This window comes from Serinus canaria, chromosome 20 (assembly GCF_022539315.1).
Source record: "Serinus canaria isolate serCan28SL12 chromosome 20, serCan2020, whole genome shotgun sequence".
Classification (NCBI taxonomy): domain Eukaryota; kingdom Metazoa; phylum Chordata; class Aves; order Passeriformes; family Fringillidae; genus Serinus; species Serinus canaria.
In genome coordinates, this window is record NC_066333.1 from 7,179,132 (window position 1) to 7,195,966 (window position 16,835).

Consider the following 16,835-nt stretch of genomic DNA (forward strand, 5'->3'; position numbering starts at 1 on the left):
CCAAACTTTATGTGTATTTATCTCTGGGATTAGTTAGAAAAAGTATAAGCTGTCCCTAATGCTCTGAAAAAAAAATGACCTGGTAAAACACTTGGATGAAATTTCACAGCAGGCTTGGCACCAGTCTGTTGGAGTGAGGCCACACATTTGCCAGTGATGTCACTGGCTTTAGGGATGTGCCACAGGCATCTTTTGCCTCTCACCTGCTGGAAGGCAACAGTAGGTAGAAAACGTGTTCTTTATTTTTATTTTGAGTTAAAGCTTCATGTAATGACATTTAGGAAGAAGTTTAAAGGCCAGGGGCCTCACAGGCATTCATGGGCGCTGGAGCAGGTGGAATTGTGGTCATGCTGGTCATGTACAGGTTTTGAGGCAAAACCCAGGAAAGCCCAGGACCAGCCAGGGTTGGAGTGGGATGTCTAAGCAAAGTGAGCACTTTGAGTACAGACATGTCCCCTGGGTGCAGAGCAGCCTGAGGGATGGGTGTTGTACAGCCCATCAAGTTTGGATTCTGGACAGGGGTTGCAAATCCATGTCCCAGTGTTTTCCCTTGGCACAAGGATGTGATAGTATGCAGCTTAGCTGGGGCATGGTGGCCAAGCATTGCACTGCTGCTGACGGAGCAAATCTGTGTCACAACTAATAGTAGTAAATCATTCACAGATTCAGGGGCTTGTCACTTCTTTCTGGGAAAACACAAGTCTCGTTTTGTCTTTCTGGGAAAAGACAAGTCTCATTTTGTCTTTCTAGGAAAAGACAAGGCTTGTCTTGTTCTGGGAAGGGACAAGGAGCTGACAGCACATCCCTCTGCTTCCAGTGCCCAACTGACCAGTCCTTACTGGTTTGTGTGCCAGTACAGACCATCATGAGGGGCAGGACAGGGGTGCTCCCCTGGGAAGCTGCATCAGGGATCCGGCAGGCACAGAGAGGCAGTTGGAGTTGGCCATGCTGGAAGAGGCATCTCTCCATAGTGTCTCCTGTACTTTCTGTGGCTGTGGAAGAGGGAATAGTTTCCCATGAGGGACCTCCTGCACTGGGGGTTTTTTGTCTCTTTTGCTGTTTGATGATGCCTCAGTTGTCTCGTCGCACCAAGGAGAGTAAAAATGTGTTCCATGTGAGGAGGAGGGAGACTTTTGGAGAGGCAGTACCATTTGGAAATCCCACACATTTGTTATTGTGAAAGCTCTGATTTATGGGAATTTGTTCTAGTTTCGATCCCTCAATGAAGGTAAGTTAAAGGTCGTCAAGTCTAAAATGAATTTACAATCAATTCTTGGCAAGTCAGCATCACCAGTGAGCAGAGATAGATACATCCAGAGCCTCTCCTTCCCAAGAATGCTCCTGCCTGGCTTTGGCACTTGGACTAGCACTGAATTACAAAACCTCCCACACAACGGATACTGGAAATACTTGATTTATAATTTATTGCTTGCATGGTGAGAGTGCCAAAGAGTCTGATGGCTGCAGCCCAGAACTGTGCTGGTGATCCAGGATGGGCACAGGGAGATGGATGTAGTGTGGTACCATGTTGGTGTTCTGGATGAGGCACAGGGAGATGGATGCAGTGTGGTACCACGTTGGTGATTTGGATTGGTGCAAAGAAGTCAACATCAGCTCTGTGGATGATGGAAGAAAACCCAGCCCTGAGAGCCAACCCCTGCAGCTAAACCGTAACTGCAGCGTTTGGAGTCTGCTCCCTTCTCATCGGAGCAGCCTTGCTCTGCCGAGGCTCAGATGGATGGGAGTGACCTTCAGCAATAGCTGTTCTAATGTTTATTTTATCAGGACCCAGCTCTGAAGCAGCAGAGCTGCTGGTTATTTTTAACCCAGGCACTGAGCAGCTGGAGGCTGGCTCAGCAGGGCCCAGTAACAAATGCTCTAAAGAGGGGCCGTGCATCATTGCTGGGCTGAGGAATGTTCCTGACAGGGAAGGCAGTGCTGGTTCGTGCTGTTAACTCCTTCAGGATTCTTTGGGGCTCTGTGGGCTCTTGGCACTGGTGTCTGGGGAGTTGGTGCTGCCAGAGCTGGGGGCTGGCATGGCCCCTGCCCCTTGCCCTGAATGCAGGTGAGAACCCCCATCCCTCTCCCTCCTGGAGCTCTTGCCCTGTCCCATGCCACAGGTTGGCTGCTCTCTGTCCCCTGGGAGAGCTGCTTGTGCAAATCCTTATCCCTCTCTGTGCCAGGCCCCACCTCTGTCCCCACTCTACCCCACGGGGGTCCCAGCCTCCAGCTGCCTTTTTGGGTTGTGTTTGAGCAAAGCAGGACAGGGAGGTGTGGTGGTTAAAGTTCCAAAGGATAATGGGAGATGGATTGAGTGGTTCTCCTGGGGGAGGGTTTCTTGAAAGGTTTTCTTTTTGGCCGAACAATCTGCTGCTGCACGTGGGGCCTGAGCTCTGCTGTGTCCACTCCAGTTCTGCGCTGGGAGCAGAGGCTGGGGCTGGGGCTGGAGCTGAGATGTGTCCTTGGCCTCCCATGGGGGAAGCAGAGCCAGGGTTTGGGGAGTTCTGTTCATGAACCCCAGCCTGGCTTGGGGAAGCAGCATCTGTGTGTGGAGCACTGCACATGGAGATTTTATCTCATCCTAAAGATAAACAGAAGGAAAACTGGAGAACGTGCAGTCCTTGATGGGAACCACTCACAGCTGCCCATCCAGCCTGAGTCACAGCTGGGATGGGAGAGCCCACAATGTCAGGGTGACTGGGACCAGCCACTGTGACTGAGATTCTCCTGTCCCACAGACCGTCCCTCTGCTGGGGCTGTGGTGACTCTGGGACCCTCAGTGAGACACCACCAGCTCTATAATGGTTTCCAGGGTGTTTGTTTATAGGAGCAGGGAGGCTCCCACCCTGTTTGTGGGGAGCACGTGGGTGGGCCATTCTGGCATGGAAAGTGTTTATCTTTAGCAGAGCCTTGACCCCAGTTCCAGGTGTGAGACAAATCCCCACTCTCCTCCTAAATCCCTGTGCAGGATCCAGCTGCCCTTCACCTGCCCCAGCCTGGGTGGACTGCCCTGCCCAAGCCTGGCACAGTGTGCAAGACCTGTTGGTTTGATTAGTTGTAGTGTTCTCTCTCCAGTTCTATGAGCACAGTATGGAACCATTGCTGAGAGAGGAGAAATTACCTGGGAAAGTGTCTTGGGGGCTGTGTGTAGAGCCCCCTCAGAACCCCAGACCAGGCTGATTTGGGGCAGAGGAGGTGGCCAATATGAGGCCATCGTGGCTGCAGTGCCAGCCATGGCAATGTTCTCCCCTCCCCGAGTGCTGGGCTGGTCTCCCCCACCCACATGGATGCTGGGCAAGGAGTTTCTGGGTCCTGCTGTGGGGAGGAAGGGCAAGAAGAGCCAGGTCTGGCTTTTAAAGTGAAAAATAAAGTTTTTATTCAGTGTTTGCATAGTTGATTTATATCAAGGTAATGTCCCATCCCTCCCTGCAGTGTCTGCAGTGGCAGGACAGTTATCAAAGCCAATGCCTGGCTGTACCCAAGCAGGTTATTTGCAGTAAGTATTTATAGATTTGGGTTATAGGTATATGGTGCATAAACAGCTTTGTGCTCACAGTATAAAATCTCTCTCTGTGGAGCTGCAGTCAGAGGATGATGATGGCAGGGGCTGGAGGGGTCGTTCTGCTGCTGCCTCTATAGAAATGGCTCTGTGGGCTGGGGCCACCAGCACTGCACAGAGGAGGGGGCTGGCACGGGGGTCCCGGTGTTCCCAGTGCCGGGGCACAGGCAGCATAGGGATGTTTGCACCCCACCGAGAGAGAACAGCAGTGAAGTGATCGACTGCCACGGCCGCCCCCAGACCTCCCCAGCCCTTTATCCTGCCTGTGCTCCCGAGGAGGAGCGTGGGTGGCATCAGTGCCACGTGTTGGGGTCAGGCTGGACTCTGGCAGTCGCCCTTTTTGGGACACCTTGGGCTAAGCGGGTGGGGGCCAGCGAGGCAGGGTTCCTGCAGCTGGGGGGGCCACGGCAGCAGCTCACAGGGGCTGGGGTGCGATGATGACGTTGCGGTAGCCCTTGACCCCCGTCAGCTGGTCACTCTCAAAGTCCACCATCAGCTTCTGCAGCCCCGACAGCCGTGGCATCAGATCCATCCGGAATTTGGCCTCTGCCTGCGGCTCCACCGGCTCCTCACTGTGGGAAGGCAGGGAGTCACTGTGGCCTGTCACCCTCAGAGCCCCTTGTCACCCTCCCAGGGCCCGTGGTGCCACAGGACAGTGCTGGGACTTTGGCAAGCAAAGACCTCTGTAGGGTGGCTGAACCCCTTCCCCAGCAAGGTGTAGGGTCTGGATACTCTGTGTCCACAGGGGCCAGCATAGCCCTAGCTCCTGCTGGGCCCCATGGCTGCCCTCCCTGGGGGCTTCGCATACAGAAATCCACCCCCACACCACTCCCAACATCCCAGCCAGGTGAAGGGGGAAAAGCTCTTACAGCTCCTTGACCAGCTGCCCCTCGGTGAGGCCAGTGCCCTCCACCACGAACACGCAGCCGTTCAGGGGCACGGTGAGAGGGTTCACCAGGCTGATCTCGGCCACCAGCTTCCGATTCTGCATTGGCTCTCCTAAAATCTGCAAGTAGGAGAGGTTGGACCCCAAGCACCACCGATCCTGGGGGCCATGGTGCTGCCCCTGCCCCGGGGCTGAGGCAGGACCTTAGGGATGCAGGTCCCAGGGGATGCAGCCCTGCTCAGTGAAGCAGGACCTGCTGCCCAAGCCCCAGGGGTTACCCCCAGAGATCACAGCAACTCATTCCCCTCAAACCTGCCTGGGATGGGACACTGGACCCTTACCCTGATCTTAATCGGTGGATTCTCAACATAGATGTCCCTGACAGCCACGATGACGTCACCAGTCTGGTGATCCTTGAGGAGAGCCACCACCTTGATGAGGTTGTCCTGGGTCAGTTTGTCCCTGTACTCTTCATACAGGATGCTCAGGGGAACCCTCTTCTCTGGAAGGGCAGCAGAGAGGGGTCAGCACCCATGGCATCTCCAGCCCAGAACCCACAGTCCTGTGCTGGCACCCAGCTGCTGCTGGCATGGTTTGGGCTCCCCAGGAGCTTCTCCAGGTGCCTTGCAAGGATGGGGGAGCTGGGATTTCTGCAGGCTGGGGTTCTAGTGCCGAGTACCAGAAGGGATGTTCAGGGTGTGGGCATGGGAAGGAGCCATGCCTGCACTAGGGGTCCAGAGTGCCAGCCCTTGGCAGCCAGTGTGGGCACTGGGAGGCAGCCTGGTCCCTGGCAGCTGCCCTCACTCAGCCCTCAGCCTTGTTTATCTGAAAGTCCTTCAGGGATGGGGCTTTCTGGAGGAAGGGCAGGGAAAGAGGCTGAAAGCAGCCAGCTGCAGAACTGCCTGGAACAAGGAGCCCACAGGGGCTGTGACCATGAGAAATGGAGCCTGACATGAGGCAAGATTTGAAGTGCCGTAGCATCACCTGAGACTGTGGGGAGAGGAACAAGCCTGGCTTCCCATACTGGCACAAAGTACTGGGGTGCCCCAAAGAATATAGTCTGGGAAGTCCTGGGGTCTATATTCTGAAGCAGGAGCTCAGGGTAGAAGTTTCAGGAGCTCATAATTAATGTTTCAGAAAAAAAGGTGCTGGGTTAACTTTTGCACAGGAATGTGAAGTACCCTGAGGGCCACAGCACATATCCCCACTCCCCCATCCAGCCCTGCAAAAGGCTCCAAGTACCAGCTGGTGCTTCTGCCAGCATGAGCAGAGGCACATCCCTCTCCCCTCCATGGTGGCAAGGGCCAGCACATTCCTCATTCCTGTAAGGCAGCTCAACACCTGGCAGAGCGCCGAGCGCTGTGATTGCGAGAGGGCTGGTGAGGAGCAGGGCTTGGTGCAGGATAAACATTTTTCTGTTCCAGGACAGCAGATGTGTGGCCTTTCCAACCCCTGAAGGGTCTCTGCACACTCACGTAAGCCCAGACTCGTGTTTAATGACCAGATGGTGATGTTCACGTGTGACAAGGGCGAGGGAGGGGCGGGGGCCGTGCCAGGACAGCTCTGCAGCCCAACGCCCACCCACGGAGACACTGAGAGCTTCAGCGCTGCTGGCCAGGAAACCCAGTGCTTCTCACTTCCTCCAGCCTGGGACCACGTACTCAGGGCTGAGCTGGGCCAGTTCCTCTCTCTGGTGTGGGAAGATCCCACCAGAGAGCCCAGCCTAGCTCAGAATTTGAGGGAAAGCAGGAAGGATGCAGACAAGTGCCACAGAGTGCCTAGGGATGGCAGCCTGGGCATGCCCAGCCTGCTCCCTTGGCATAACAGCTACAGCAGCAGTGGCTTGTCCAGCTCCAATTGCATTTCCAGCTTCTGCCTGAGTAATTTCCTCATCCTCTCACAAAGATAAAAAAATCCACAGTGGTAGTTAACTAAGGAGGATGCCCCAAAGTGGCATTTCCTACTGAGCAGCAGAACACAGGCTGACCTGACCCCAGCCCTGGTGAAGCATCTCCTTCACCATCAGGGGGTACCTTACCTGCCCTGGGCTCAATGTTGATGTCCACGGGGTCGCTGAGGCCGCACTGGGGCCCGAGGGTGCCGTTGTGGCTGGTGGCACGGGCACACAGTGTCACCCTGCAGACACGCTCCTCGTCTGTGTTGTTGTTGACGACAGCGAAGACATCGAAGTCACTGCCCTTGTTTGCACCCTCTGACACCTTGATCCTGAGGTGCAGCCCCTCATCCTCCTCCCCGATGGACTTCTTCTGATGCTCTGCCTTCTCAAACACTGCCCGCTCCTCCTCAGACCCTGTGGTGCACAAAATCCCTGTGATTCCCTGGAGTGCAGGGAGGGCCTGGCCTGGGCTGTTCTGCCCTGAGCCCTGCAGCCCTCCTGCTGCAGCTCTTTCCCAGCAGCAACATCCCTCCCTGGAGTCTGCCCCCGAAATCCCCCATACCCTCTGGGTATTTGTAGTTGTGGGTGATGTCCTCCCGGCTGTCCTTGCCTACGCTCTTGGTGCTGATGAACTTGCCCACGTCTGAGGATCGGATGCTCTGCTTCTGCACCCCGTCACCCTGCACCACCCAGTACACCACGTCAGCGTTCACCTCGGCGAAGATGAAAGGGATGTCGTACTTGGGCAGCATGTCACCCTCTTTGATGGCTTTGACAGGGGCTGGCCCGCAGCAGTAAACTCCTGCACAGAGCAGAGCCACTGTCACCACTCTAGGGCTCTGCCACAAGGGGTGGCTGTGGTGGGGCAACCCAGCCGTGCTGGGGTGTGAGGAGGATGGAGCTGCTGTGTGGAGCACGTTGTACCTTCACTCTTCTCCTGAGGGGTTGGGTCCAGCACCTGCCACCCATCATAGCCATCTGCCAGGTCGGGACGGGCCATCCACGACTCCACCCAGCAGTGGAAGTTCCTGTGAAGGAAACCAGCATGTAGGAGTCTCAGCCTCCCCCAGCACCTGCCCGGCTCTGGGGAAGGGGCAGAAGTAGCCCAGGGGTGGCCAGGCTGAGGTCCTGCGGTGCTGCTCACCAGATCTTGTCCCAGGATTGCCTCTCCTGCTCCCCCCGCTCGTTGATGTAGCGGTCGATGGTCAGGTTGGCGTTGGTGTCGTGGGCTGAGTTGTAGTTGGTCACCACCCGGCTGGGGATGCCCAGGCACCGCATGACTGTGGGGAGCAGGGCAGGGTGAGACAGGGCCCAGGTAGCTCCACTCCCATCCCACAGAGCCCCAGGTTTGCACAGCTCATATCCCACGGAGCCCCAGGTTTGAACAACTCCTGCCCTTCCCTTTGCCTGTCAAAGGGCTGCCTGGGGACTGATCCCCAGGAGAAGCCAGTTCCCACAGGCAAGCTGGCTGGGTGGCAACTGCTCTGACAGCCTGACAGGTTTGATATTGCAGCAAAAAAAGGCACAAAAAGCGTCTGTGAGAGCTTTGGAGGTAGAGCGTGGGCAGCCGTGCTGAACCCCGGATTTCATCTCCCAGCTGTCTTTCATTGCACAGGAAGCTCCCCAGGGAGCAGGGAGGCAGTTACAGTGCTTCAAAGGAAGGCTATAAACCTCTGCAAGTCACTGAAAATCCACTTTAGTTTTTTGCTATTTCTCTTCTCTAAAAAGGGTCTTGTCTGTCTGTGACACATCAGTGCTCTCACAGGCAGCGTTTTTCTTGGGGCAAAGCTGCATGAGCATATGTGAGTGTTTCCCAGCAGCAGCAAGTCTGGAATTCCTCTATTGTTTTTCCCCAGTGTGATTGCCCTGGTGGCTGTGACATTATTTTGATCTTAGTGGATTCGTGACTTTATTGCAAACTTGGCCTTAAAGCCACTTCCCTCATCCTGGCCTGCCTCAGTTCCTCCCTTGCTGCCTGGCCTGGGAGGCAGTGCTGATTGAAAAAACAGAGCCCTTTTGTATAATTTTTTTCCCTCCATTTCCTGACAAACTAGAGTAATAGAGAGCTAATTGCAAAGGAATCACTGCAGGCTGATTGCAGCTCTTCCCTTGGGATGCAGCACCAGGAGTGGATGGGGGGCAGGGGCCAGGGTGGGAGATGGAGGGAGATGGGTGACCCTGTCCTGTGGAGAAGGAGACACCAGAGGAACCTGCTCTCACCAGTGCAAGCCACAGCAGCAAAAACCCAGCACTGGCCATACTTGACTGGCTGGCACCCAAACTTCTTCCACCTCTTGAGAATATCCACGCTCCCAATCCAGGCCATGGGGCTCATCCCATCCTCGTAGCGATTGTCCCACCGCCCAAAGAGCACCCCCCGGTCCTCGTCATTACAGTTCACCTGTGGCAGGAGAAAAGGGGAAGGATGGAGGGGCAGGAACAGGGAGGGAGGGAGGGAAAAAGCCTTTGCCCCATTCACATGCACTGTCACCCACATTAATATCCTGTATCCATGCAAGAGCTCACTGGTATGCAGGTGGACATGGGATGAATTTTAGAAACATCCTCCTGCCTGGGAATTTGGGAGTGATTATCCCTGAAATGATTTGTACCCACCCCTGCTTTTTGTTTCCTTTAAAAAAGCTCTTACACATAGAGGAGCAGTAACAGGGAAAGGATGTAAAAGAGAGAGGAAACATCTCAGAGAAGGAAAATGGTGGGAAACTGGGTGGGGTGGCAAGAGCTGTCTGCCACAGCTGTAGCTGGGGGTGTTTGCAGCCCAGGGAATGAGGGTGCTGGGGACACTGTGCTGGCTGCACCCCGACTCACCATGGCGCTCACCACCCTGCCGATGTACACGGGGTCGTTGCGGCGGGAGCAGTCCCGGTTCTGATCCCTCAGGTGTTTGGGGTTTATGTCCAGCATGTTGAGGCAGATGGCCAAGACTTCATCCTCGAACTGGTGGAGAGCAGGGAGAAAAGGTTGTGTGTGGTTCCCACAGGGGCTCTGTCCTCCCTCTCTGGCTCACTGTGATGCCCCTGCCAGTGGAACTGCTGGGTACAGGGGTCACACCTCCTCAGGGTCCCCTCCCTGCCAGCATCTGCTGAGTGATGTCCCACCTCAGCCTGTGAAGCTGGTGGGTGACCTCCTGCCTACGTACTAGGGCTGGATCTGGTTTCCTGTGACTGCACAGGGGTCAGGGCATGAACCTGACCTCCTGGAAAATCTATTTCCCACCATGGCTGAGTCACAGCCCTTCCTTGAATTGAGGTGTGGATCCTGCGGAGGCCACGGGCACCCCCACTGCTGTGGGCCCCCAGCCCTTTTCTCAGGGAGGATGGCTGAGCATGCCCTATGTCCCTGGGGTGCAGCTCGGGTGTGAGCACTGCCTTATCGGCACCCCTGGCACAGTGCCCAGGAATTCATTATCAGCCACCAGCTCCCAGCACAGCAGGGCCACCCAGATTAGGGACACATGGCCATGGGGCCCCCAGGAGCCAGGGGGAAACACTCCCCGTGCCTTGCCATGCTTTGAAGTCAGCCACATTCCCTCTTGGAAATGAGACTCCGGTTTCTTTGGCCCATGGCTGGACTCCAAGGTGCTGACAGCATTTGGAGTGCAGGTTTGTGAGGGCCACACACGTGGCACCAGGCCCTGTGTCCTGCAGCACCAGAGCTGCATGGCCAGAGGTCCCAGGGGGCCTTGCCTGCTCACCTGGCCAAAGTTCCAGGGGATGGAGTAGATGTAATCACAGGTGCCCTGGTAGATAAGCCCGTCCTGGGACAGGACGTACTCACGGCGCTCGTTCTCGTCACGCATGAAAACCGAGTCCTCTGTGGGGACAGCAAGAGATGGGGACAGGGCTCTGCCCTGCACAACCAGCTTCCTGACCCCCTCCCTGTGGTTGGATCCAGTGGGAAATGAGGCACCAGGGGCTGGAACTGCTCATGCCTTAAACGGCTGCTGGGGAATTTCAGCCCAGGTTGATTTAAAGCGATGGGAAAATTTCAGTGGGTTTGTGGTTTGCTTTTCATTCTTTCTCATGTCTCTGTCTTTCCTCCCTTTTATTTAATGGAGATGGATCTTTTCTCAGCAGGGGAGACCTCTCTAGGGGTACAGGGAGCAGTGGGAGTGGGTGTGCTGGCTCAGCACAGCCAAAGCCATTTTACTCACAGCAGCTACTGCTGTGGAAATCAACATTTACTGGAAATGTTTGCAGAAGGAAACCCCACAAGTCCACCCCCAGTGCTCAGCACAGCTTCCTATGGCCCCTTATCTCTGCAGATCTAGCGTGGGACACTTGAGATCCAGGAAATCAGCCAGTCCAGGAGCAGGGGAAGGACACGGAGAGAGAAAAATCCCCGGGCTGTTGAGCCTTACAGCACTGAATCAAACCTCTCCTCTGGGTCTGGCTGCCCACCTTTCACCAGGACACTGATATCCATGTCACTGAGTCCACAGCTGGGTGCCTGGGTGAGGATGGGTGAGAATGGGCCTGGTGGGGCCAATCAGGGACAACTGGGGGCAAATGGGGATATTTAGAGGCTTTTCCCTTGTCCCCTGCCTGGCCAGGAGCTGGTGCCAGGGACTGCCCAGGGGTCCACACCAGCAGCACAGTGGTGAGCTCCCACCATCTGGTGGGGGCAGCCTGGACAGGCCGTTGGGTTTTTGGGGTGGCGGCAAAGGGGATGTGTGAGCTGGAGGGTGGGGATGGTGCTCCTGGCCCCGACCCATTGCAGGGATTGTGTGGAGATGGAAGCAAAGTGAGGCTTTCTGTTTAAACCTGCCTTCAGACCAGGGCTTGGGACACCTGGGATCTGTGCTGGGATAAGATCTGGGGGGGGGGGCGGGGGGGGGGGTGCTGTGGGAGCATCTTGTGCTTGCCTGAGCCCTGGAATCCCTGGATTCAGAGAAGTGAAAGCCTCACCTGGGTGCCAGGGGTTGAAGAGCAGGATGAAGTCCCCGATCTGGTAGCTGGAGCCCTGGTAGTCAGTGCAGGCCTCCAGGGTCAGGCTGTAGCGGCCGATGCGCGCGTTGGGTGGGGAGCAGAGTGACACAGCCAGGGACTCCCCGTCCTGCTGCTGCACCACGGCACTCCAGCACGACTCCTCGGGGCAGTCAGTCATGGCAAAGTGGGAGCTGGTTCCTGATGTCTCACTGGGGCAGGGCCCTGTAGAAGGAGTAGGTCAGTCCTCCCAGTGCTCCACAGCCCCTGGGAGCCCTGTGTCACTGCGATATTTTCTGAAAAATCCCTTCACTAGGATTTTTCTCCTGAGAAACTGAGAAGCCTCAGAAAAGAAATGTAAACAATAATTATCTGATTGCTCGGAATGTAGTCTGGAGGTTGATTACCAACAGGTGCATCTTTGACCGATTCCATGTGAATTGTTTTTAGTTAATGACCAATCCCAGCCCAGCTGATATATCAGCCTGAGAACCTAAAGTCACATTCTCATCTCTCACCTCATCCTGGAGACCTCACAATACAACCTCCCCGTGCTATGGAGGCTGCACCAAGGGTACCTGCTCCAAGCCCCCTGCCCTGGGGCAGCTGCCTGGATCTTGGCGGTCCCAGTCTGGGAACATTCACCATGTAGTTTGTCAGGTACTGAGGGCACAGGGTAGCCCAGCCGGGGGAGCTCAGGCATGTCTCTCACTGTTTGGAAGGGACAGACTCGTCCTGGGGGGGCCCAGCAGAGCACAGGGGTGCTTTCCCTGGGGCTCACCCTGGGGCCAGGTCTCTGTTCTCAGATGCACCCACTCAGATGCAGCGGCGGCACGGGGTGAGCAGAGCCCGGCCATGAGCCCCGACCCCTCCCCGGCTGCCCCAGTAGGTGTGCGCAGCCTCAGGCGTTCCTGCAGACATCCCGGCATTAGGGATGACCTCAGTAGCCAAAGCGCCGAGCCTGGGACAGCGTGATCCCTGCTGGCCCCTCCGAGATGCAGCCACGGCCAAGCCACCTGCACCGAGCCCGCTCCAGAGCCGCTCTCCGGAGCGGGGACGCCCAGCCCGGCCCTGCGGCTCCCTGGCCGTGCAGAGCCTGGCCGGCAGCCGAGGCAGCGGTGCCACTGCTGTCCCTTCTCCCCGCCGGAGCACAGCCCCGGCTGGTCCCCTGCCAGCCCTCGCCCACAGGCCAGTCACCAAAAATACTCGTGAACTCATGGTAGTGACACAGTTTCTCCTCTCGGGGAGGCTGGGCTGAGTTCACGGCGTCCTTTGGGCAAGAGCCAGCCCAACGCTGCCGTGAGCTGGGCAGACACAGGAGCCTTCCTCCTCTTCCTCCTCCTCCTCCTCCTCCTGCTGCCTCCACAGCCCACAACATCCCCCTGGACTCCGGCACCTCAACGAGGCTCCGCCAGCACGGCTACTGCAAAAATACAGCTCTGCTTTCACTCTACTCTTCCTTCCCTCTTTCTTGTGGGGAAGAAAGCACATGGCCTCCGTGGCTTTGCTGTCCCAAACAAAGGGACAGCTCTGGCAGTTCCTGCCTTGACAGGTCCGGCCCCAGAGAGGAATGTGCTGCCGGAGGGGTGGCACTGCCAAGTGCCTCTGCGAGCACCACAGCACCTTTGCCCTCTTTCTGCAGCGCCGGGGCTGGGCTCCAGCCCAGAGGAGCCTCTGCCAGCCTGTGCCTGGCCCGGGAGGTTGTGCCTGTGGATTCTCCCCCTGCAAACCAGCCCGGGACTGCCTGGCTGTAGCATGTCCATGGGGCTGCTAGGGCACCGAGGGCGCTGCTGGTGTAGGATGAAGCTGGGAGGTGCTGGGTTTTGTTTTGTCACCAGAGCTTTTGGGATGGAAAAATGAGAGTTCTACTCTGTGAGGAAACTTGGGTTTAGTTTTACTTTGAATTCTGGCCGGTTTGACTCAGCATGGTGCTTCAGCCCCAAAATAACTCCTGCCTGAGGAATAGTTTCCTCTCCCTTTGCTCTGAGCTGGCGGGGCTGAGCCCCTGCCTGGAGGCTGCACCCAGCTCTGGCTGTGAGAGTCCAGCCCAGCCCCGGTACGGGGGGCTGCCCTGGGGGCGCTCCGTGGGAACATTTCCTCTCTCTAGTGTTTGTGTTTCCTGAGCAAACTCTGCTCTGGGATGTCTGAGAGCACAGCAGAGCTGGGTGTAAATCCCATCAGCAGAAATGCTGCAATAGCTCTGGCTGAAAAGATACACTGTGCTGATGTTTCTGAGAGGGGCAGGAGGGTTGGGCAGGATCCTGGCCTCAGCCAAGGTACTCGCTGGGGAGCTGGCAGCTCTGTCATGCTCTTAGTCTGGCTTGGCCCTGGGAGTAGGAGGAGGGGGAGGAGGTGATGATGCTGGTGGTTTTTTGCTTTATTTATCACTTTTCTTCCCCTCTCATTAAGGAGATAAGTTTCTACCTTTTTTCTTGTTATGAGATAAAAGCTGCACCCAGCACCAGCCTCTGCCAGGTGAGGAACAGGAACTGTGTGACCTGGGGCAGGTGCTGTGGCACGGCCCCCCTGGGAGCACAGGTGAGCTTGGGGGCAGAGGCAGAGGGCAGTGACACTCACCCAGCCCTCCCTCGCGACACAGGTGTGGTGGTACTCACCGGTCTCGACGTTGAAGGAGAGTTTGTCCACGCCCTCCTCGTAGCCGCGGCCCGAGAAGCGCAGGGTGATGGTGAAGGGCTGCCCTCGCCGCAGCACCAGCTGCTTGCAGCCCATGTCCGCCGTGCGGTGCTCCAGCCCATTGCGGTCGCAGTGCAGGTCCCACGTCTCCAGCACCAGGTCTGTGAAGGCAGGGGCACGTACAGCTGTGACCCTGGGACACCTCGCGCAGTCCCGAGGCTTGGGAAGGAGGGGTGGCTGTGCCCATCCCGGGCTGGGACCTTGGCGAGGGGTCTGAGCCTCCCCCACCCGCCCCGCCCTGTGCGCCCAGATGTGCCGGGCAGAGCATCTCTCCAGGAGGGAGCTGTGACGGTGCCAGACCCTGAGCATCCTTCCAGGAGCGCTCTGAGGGCTGGGCTCCCGTTGTCTGCTGTGAGAGGGGCACGGCTTTGGCAGCCAAGCTCACAGCGGCTTTTTGCCCTCCTGATGCAGCTCTACGCTGTGTTGTGCCATGGAGCTGCCTCTGTGGTACCACTGTGCTGCCAAAGCTGTGCCAGACCTGTGTCTGCAGCACCCAGCACCGGGCAAAGCCCAGCACTCAGCTCTGCTCTCAGGGGACCTTTCACTGGGGCTGCTGTCTGTGTGCCCCCATCCCAAACACGTGCTGCTGAGTGAGCCCAGGAATGCCCAGGATGTTCCTGTGCCTCAGCCAGGCCTCCAGCAGCTTTACTGGGCTGCAGCTGCCAACAAATTGGTGAGAGCAAGTGTAGATTTGGTGACAGAGGGTGTCTGATGCCCCAGCCATATGCAGGCTGCTCTGCTCGCAGCCCAGACAGGGCTGTGTGCCAGAACACCAGCAGTCATGTCCCTGCCACCCTGGGCACTGTGCTGGAGCGATGAGATATCGTCCATCATCCCCTGAGGCCACTGACCCCTGACTGCTCTGCAGTGATGTATTAATCACCAGAATAAGCAAAAGCATTCTATGCAGAGAGCACACAGCAAGCTCAGTGTCAGCGAGGGACTGGGCAGATCAGTGGGCAACCAGTGGGCAAGCTGAGGCTCGCTGCCCCATGCCATGGCTCTCCTCAGCCCTGCCCTTCTCAGTACCAGCTCTGGTAGTCACCAAGCCCTCCTTGGACAGTGCCAAAGGGAAACAGCAGCCCATGAGCTCACCATCCCCAGAGCTAAATGAAACACTACTCTTGGCTCTCTGGGCAAGGTGACTCTGCAGTATGGGCCCAGGGGAGGGCAGTGGGCTTGTCACTGTCCCCACCACAATGTGAGAGCTGCTTGAACAGTCCCTAACTAAGGGCAATGACCCCACAGCCAGGCCATGGGAACTGTGAAGTGAGGTCAGAGCACAGACAAGCTCTTTCCCTCTCTGTGAGCAGCACAGCCCTGTGCTATGGAACATGGAATGTACAAGTGGAATCTCATGGCTGACATGGAGCTTGGTTAACAGGGTTAAGCTTGCTGACAATAAAAAAACCAAACAATAAGTGTGTTCAGAGAACAGGATCGGGGCTCCTCCTTGTCCCCGTCACCCTGGGGTTTTCATCCTCAGCAGATTTAGCAAAAAGCTGATTTCTCAAAGCACAGGTGCCTCCAATCAAACCAATGAATGCCAAGAGATGGGTGGGAAGGGGGCTGTGGTGCTACAAGTGGTAGCAGCACCCTGGGCACTCAGGAGCAGGAGCTGCCCAGTGTGTTCAGGACAAGAGGACAAAATGTTAAGCTGTGCCAGGGAAAATTTAGGCTGGGCATTAGGAAAAAATTTTTCACAGAAAGAGTGATTGGACTTGAGAGTGTGCTGCCCAGGGACATGGTGGAGCCTCTGTCCCTGGAGGTATTTAAAAAAAGACTGGATGTGGCACTTAGTGCCAGGGTCTGGTTGATAAGGTGGTGTTCAGTCATAGGTTGGACTTGAGGCTCTTAAAGGTCTTTTCCAACCGAGTTAATTCTGTGATTCTGTAGCTGCTCAGCTATGTGTCTGTGTGAGTGTCTGACCCCAGGGACCTGCGCCGGTATTGCTACAGCAGTGCTGGGAGCCAGGGCAGCCTGAGGCACTGTGGCACAGCAGAGCAGAGGGATGCCGTCTCACCCAGAGAGCTGTGTGCCCGCTGGAATCACACAGACCCATTTCCTGGGACTTTGGGGGCAGCTGTGTGGGAGCTGGGGGATGTCCCTACCCTGAAGAGCCAAGCGTGTAGGATTCCCGAAGCCCAGAAGCTCTTTTCCTGCCTGAGGCTCCTGAAATCGCCTCACCCTGTCAGGCCCACGCTCCCGGCGCAGCTGTCCCCTGCTCTACCGGGAAAGCTTTAAATAGCACCAAACTTCATCCTACGGGTCCTAGCGACGCGCGGGCCGGAGAAGAGTCGGGAGGGAGGGAGGGAGGGAGGGAGGGAGGGAGGGAGGGAGGGAGGGAGGGAGGGAGGGAAGGGCACAGACCTGCATGGACCCCTCACGGACCCTGCTAGGCTTGTGATCGCCGTTCCGCTTTAGTCTTCCCGTTCCCCATGGCCCTTGCCTTCGGCTGGCGGTCAGGGCCCGGCTGTAGCCCCAGGCGAGCAGGGAGCGCTGCGGGGGCACCGAGCCCCGGCTGGGGCTGGGGCGGAGGCGCGGCCGGTCGGGACTTCCCGCGGACGGGACCGAGCCCGGCACCTGCGGGGTTTCGCACCGCGGTCCTACCTTCGGCCATGGTGCCGGGCGGTGCGGTGCGGGTAGGGTGCTGCCGGTGCCGCCGCCGATGCCTGTCCCGGTGCCGCTGGCAGCGCTGTCGGGGCCGATGTCGGTCCTTGTCGCGGTCCGGATGCCGGGGGAGCTGCCCCTCACCACCCGCTGTCCGGCCCCACCGCCCGTCCCATTTATCCCGCCCGCCCCCCGCGCACCCCCCTCCCCTCCCCGCGGCTGGGCCGCCGGAGGGAAGAAAGG

The 16,835-nt window shown here is 57.3% G+C and overlaps 1 protein-coding gene across 1 annotated transcript; it reads right to left on the minus strand.

The window, feature by feature from the left end:
• Window positions 1–3,351: 3,351 nt before the first annotated feature.
• Window positions 3,352–16,780, minus strand: TGM2 (transglutaminase 2). The gene is made up of 13 exons (XM_050982087.1): window positions 16,593–16,780; window positions 13,904–14,083; window positions 11,271–11,513; window positions 10,058–10,176; window positions 9,172–9,300; window positions 8,563–8,743; window positions 7,487–7,622; window positions 7,267–7,370; window positions 6,905–7,144; window positions 6,484–6,756; window positions 4,787–4,947; window positions 4,429–4,565; window positions 3,352–4,131 (listed from the first exon to the last, which is right to left on the minus strand). The coding sequence occupies exons 1-13, from the start codon at window positions 16,600–16,602 to the stop codon at window positions 3,975–3,977; spliced, it is 2,070 nt and encodes a 689-aa protein (XP_050838044.1). The 5' UTR covers window positions 16,603–16,780; the 3' UTR covers window positions 3,352–3,974.
• Between the last annotated feature and the right edge of the window lie 55 nt (window positions 16,781–16,835).